This window comes from Otolemur garnettii, unplaced genomic scaffold, assembly GCF_000181295.1.
Source record: "Otolemur garnettii isolate 467f Iridium unplaced genomic scaffold, OtoGar3 scaffold00161, whole genome shotgun sequence".
NCBI lineage: Eukaryota > Metazoa > Chordata > Mammalia > Primates > Galagidae > Otolemur > Otolemur garnettii.
In genome coordinates this window covers 4081302-4086759 of record NW_003852556.1, presented here as the reverse complement: position 1 = coordinate 4086759, position 5458 = coordinate 4081302, and the positions used below count along the sequence as shown (strand labels likewise).

Sequence of the window (5458 nt, the reverse complement as noted above, 5' to 3'; positions counted from 1 at the left end):
AACATCATTTCCATTGCTGTTAAAAGGCTCAGGCCTTAGCACAGTTTCTGAAGCCCCATGTGTCTGACTCGAGTCCCTGCCTAATTATCCAGTTTTACTTCTCATGCCTCACTCTACCATGTTTGAGGATATAAAGAAATCTTTCCACTTCTAGAATATGCCACAATGTATACCCTGTCCTTTTCTCTCCCCAAAGTTATTAAATATGAATGGCCTTGCAGAGCTAAGCCAAGATCACTTTATCAGTTGTCCTCCCAAATTACCCCTGAATTTGCAGGACGCTGCTCCTTCCTGTGCACCCTGCATATCCCACAGCCCAGCCTTATCACAGCTCATCACAACTGTCTGCTTGCTGGCCGGCATCACCTGCACTCTGTGAGACCTGCGTGCAGGGGCAGCGTCCATGTGGTTTATACACATACATCAGGGTGCCTTGGACAGGACTGGTGCAGAACACTCCCCAGGTCACTGTTTATTTGAGGAGAGACTCAGTGATGCCCAGGGTTAGCAGGTGCATCACTGGGTCATGTGTGAAGAGGAGTCGAGCTGAGTGCTCCTGAGACTGGTGGTTGTGGAAGGTCCTCGCAGAGATTCCCAGAGAAACATGGGCACATATGCAAGGCGTTGGGTAGGGTATGAAATAAAGATCTGGGGTGGCTCACTAAAGTAATCATGTGCAGTGGAAAGGGATTTCAACCGAGAGCAAGATTTCGTGAGCAATGGAATATTTACTAGGTGCTGTGGTCTGAATGTGTCCCCCTAAATTCATGTGCTGGGAACTTATTCCTCAATGCAGTGGTACAAAGTGTAAGGCAGGGCTGAAGAGAGGCGTGTAGGTCCTTCACGCATGGAAGTGCCACAACAAAAGAGCCTTGCGGGGTGGCCTTCAAATTTGTGGTTTGACTTCCACCATTTTGGCTCTCCTGGTCTAGGAGAAAACGCTGTCTACCAGTGTTTGTCAGCTGAGAATGAGCTGTTTTGTATTACAAAAACATGTTATTTCAGAACTTGCTATTCCCTGTGAATCAAAACTCGAACTGGAATCACCATTTAAATATTTAGAACAGAATCACAGTGAAAAGGCTGCGATGTGAGATATGGAAAAAGTGGTGTTTTGATGAAAGTTTACCACCTTTAAAGTTGTAAACCAAATAATACGTGTTTACATTATAAAAGAAGACAGTATGAAAATTAATGTGCTAAATTACAACTTACAAGATTTGGAGAGATTAAGAGAATTAACACAAGGAATGTTGAAATAAGGATGTACAACATTAGGAACAAAACTGATTGAACTAAAAGCAAAGATACAGAGGGATCAACAATCCCCAACAGCATTCACCTTCTTGTAAGGCTAACAGAGATGAGCCGTTCTGGAAACATTTGTCCAGAGAGACAGATGGCGCACAGAATCGCTGGTGCTGTGCACGCAAAGGAAAAGATAACCACATAGACAGCCCAGCTAGGGGAAAAACAGCAGAAGAATAACACCATAAAGGGACGTATACATCCAGCACTGTTATACCAATAAATCTGAAAACATAAATAAAAATGGCAAATCCCAAGAAAATCACGACTAAAAAATATTTACTTAATGCCTTAAATAAAGCCAGAACCTCCTGTAGTGACTACAGACCTCTATTTTCAAAGCAACCCAGCTTTAAACCACAGTGACTTATTCTTTTAACACCCAACAATCTAACAACATGGAAACGTCTGATAATAAAATTATGAACTATAAGTGGAGCAACAGGAACTGTTAGGAAGAGGGCGTGTACATTGGAGCAGCCTCTTTGAAAAAAAGATGGAGCTATCTAGTCGCTTTAAGGATGTGTAAACCTGTATGCCGGCATTTTCAGTCGAAGCACACACATGCTGAAGAAACTCCTGCGTGTGAGTGCCATGAAGTATGAACAAGACTATTCACAGTAATATTATTTGCAAAACTAAATAAATGACTGCAAATGGCTGAGTGCTCACTGAGCAGAAGGCAGGGGCATTGAGATGTACTTATATGATGCATGGATTCTGATGACTCTCAGAAATGCAGTGGTGAGCCTTGAGGTGAAGGGGTGGGAGCATATGTGCACTGGGATTTCATTTCTGTAACTGCCACAAGCAAAATAAGCAATACATTGTTTAGGGACACTTCTGTATGTGTGTGCTAAGCTTGTGTGAGTAAAGAACAGTGTTCATGGTTAACCCAAAATTCATGATGGCGGCCAACAAGGAAAAACAGGGAGAGGGATAGTTTTGAGAAAAACTATACATAAAGATTCCATTAATGATATATTTTTAAATTTGGGTATGTTGAAATTTATTTCATTCCTGCCCTTTCAAAGGTATGCATACATTCCATATCCTCTGTGCGTGTGAGGTACTAAGTTTTTAAATACATAGCTCTCTCATAGAGGTGCTTCATCCTTATAACTTAAGACTGTTTTCTTAAAGGTCCAATTTGACTTTAGGTTCCTAACGTCTACGGTGCTGTCCTGGATGGACAATACCAACAATTTGGACTTTGATGAATCGCTCCATTGAAACAAAACAAAATATGCTATCACATATGATTCCTCCCATCAAATGCCCTAAAGTCAACCTGAAAGTTACAGTGTTTTACCCTCACATCTTCTGCAATTAAACCCTTGTTTGATCAGTAATTTTGATTCTGAATGCATAAATAGCACAAATAGTTTTCCCCAAGGAATAGGGAGGGGGCGTAGCAGTTGGAGCTACGGAGTGGGAGTGCTAACTCTGTCCCTTCCACCAGGCTGGGAAGGGCAGCAGCTGTGTGTTACTTACTGATGAATCATCAGCATCTGGTGTAGCGTTTCCTATTTCAACTGCCTTTGATGTTTCAGACAAACCTGGTGAAACTTCTGCTGATGCATCAGGCAAACCCAAACCTCGTGAACTGCAATGAAGAGAAGCCATCAGGTAGGTTGGAGCAGCCCCGGCCACTGAGCAGTGCTGTTCTGCTCCCTTCATCTTGAAGTTGTTCATCCATGGTGAGCACAGGTAGGAAAGGAGAGCTGGGGTCCCCATGAAGCTGAGGAACAACCACCGAGTTCCGGCACAGTTGTTACCTCCGGGGTGCAGCTGCCTCCCCAGAGTCTGTTCTAAGTTGGACTTGCTGTGTTTTGCTTTCCATGTTCTGAACGTTCACAGTAGTGATTCACTCAGTATAACTTAACTTTAAAATACATTTTTGCTATTCTTTAACTTGTTTCTCATCCTACCAAATACATACCTATTCATTACAGTGTTTTTCAACAATTATAGTATTATTTTCTGCAGAGATATTTAAACAAGAAATATAGAAACACTAAAACTTGCATGTTAATTTAAAACTCAGAAAATCTTGATTTAATGTTGCTGCTTTTTAATAAATATCTTTTTAAAGGTTCCTAAAATTCTTTTATTCACTGCCCTCTTATATATCCATATACTTATATTATAAATGGATGCCACATTAATTTTGTTGCCCTTATTACTTAAAATAAAGTTACTGTTCATAGTTTTGTGATGTTAAAAAAAAGAGAATTCTAAATAAGAAAGTCTAGAATAAGTAACACAATAACATATTGTGAAGGTAGTAAAGGTAGTAAAGTATTTATTACCTATGAATAATTTGGTAGATCTATTTATTTTTCTTGTAGCTATACCTCTGCTAATCCCAAACACTTTACACTTGATAGTGTTCATTTGATTCCCTTCTAGAAATGGGAGTGTCTGATAAACTTCCAGTTTAAGCCAGAACAAGAGACTTTCTCCATTTCTTTTTTGGAATTAAGCAGCATTGTTTAAGATTTATTACTATTTATTATTTATTCCCTACTAAAATGAACTGAAGATGCCAGAAATAACTGTCAGATGGCTTAATAGCCTCAAACTTTAGAATCAAACTAATCTTAATGACAGTCTAGTTACCTGTGTAATTATGCCTAACAGTAGATGTTAAAAGAGTAAATAGAGATTTGCAGTTTTTTCTATCTTTTTATAAAATGTGTATTTACTGTGAGCATATACCAGTCCTCTGTTAATTCTACTCTGATGCTAACAGGAGATCACATTTTTCAAGTTTATATTCCTGGCTTCTTTCCCAAACAAGGGAAGGTGTGACCACTCTGGACCACATGGCCCCCATCATTACCCTCTCCCCTTTCCCCTCTAATTATTCCAAACAGAGATCGGAGGCAATGGCAGTTGACAGTCTGGGGGCCCCAGTGAAGGAATTAAGTGCTTCTGGTTCAGACTCAGCCGTGGCCCATCCCCACGGCACAGAGCTGGAGGACTCTTGTCAGGCAACTTTCCACGTCAGTCACGCAAAGTCTACACCAACCCTATCTTTTAGGGGCTTGTGAACAATAAGTGATGCAATACGTGACCCATAATAATGATTTGTCAGTTGAATAAAAATGCTTGTCTCCACACGAGGAGCAAAGAGTTAGTGAGAGGTTTTTAACTAAAGTGTGTCCCCATACCCAGTTGACAAGAACAGTGAAACAGACAGGAGAACAGTGAAGAGAGCCATCAACTGAGAGCTCACCTTACCACCAGCAAAGGAAAATCATCCTCAGTGTTGTGTTGTATTCTTGTTATTTTCTCTGTCTTGGATTTGGAATGGATTCATAAAAAAATATCTGGGAGCAAAATGCAATTAGAGGAATTGCAGTTAGGTGGGGCAGTCACAACCTCCAAAAATTTGAGAAATGAGTGGCCCCTACTGTTTACACTCATATTTGCCCCAAGCTAAATAATGATAAGATCCTGGCATAAATGTCTTCATGTGGCCGCTCAGTTTCTTTAACTAGCTCAGAAAGCCCCATAACACTAATTTATGGAGACAGGAGGCCATGCAGTGTGGCTGATGACCGGAGGGGACTGTCTGCCTCCAGTAGGCTTGGGGTTGATATAAATGTGACTTTTCGTCATGATCTGTCAAGTTTCAGTTTCAGCTGTTGTTAGGAGTGAGTTTGATTGATGAGTATCTGTAATCTTGCACACATATGCTCAGAAGTTACTGTTTATGTGCAATTTGCAAGGAAATATATTTCCAATTTTAAAAAGATGAAGGAGGCAGGTCAGACCCACTGTTTTAATAACGCTGGGGGTGTATTTCTTCACCTCCCTGTTCACTAGGGTGTTTGCAGAACGCTGCCCTGTGTTTTATAACCTGTTGCTGGGAGGCGTAACTGTTTCCATCACTTTGATTCACATTTACCAAGATTCAGAAGAGTTTTACTGAGAATGAAATGACGTTAAGTTCTTTCAAGCTTAGCCTCTCAATAATTTTTACTGTACATATCACCATCCTGTGCATATTATTTTTATATTTTTTATTTCATTTATAATTAAATATGTCACTGTGAAACAAAATAGCCTTTTTAAATGGCAGCTCTGTAATTTTATTCCTACCATAAACTTTTAATTTTTTTGCTTTGCTTCATTTGTTGAT

The 5458-nt window shown here is 40.1% G+C and overlaps 1 protein-coding gene across 1 annotated transcript in view; it reads left to right on the top strand.

Moving 5' to 3' along the window:
- MYO16 (myosin XVI) overlaps positions 1 to 5458 on the top strand; it is a 407489-nt gene that overhangs the window by 62384 nt on the left and 339647 nt on the right. Inside the window, exon 5 of the mRNA XM_003800011.3 lies at positions 2862 to 2937. Coding sequence (XP_003800059.2) covers positions 2862 to 2937 — 76 coding nt within the window. The remainder of the gene's footprint in view (positions 1 to 2861; positions 2938 to 5458) is intronic.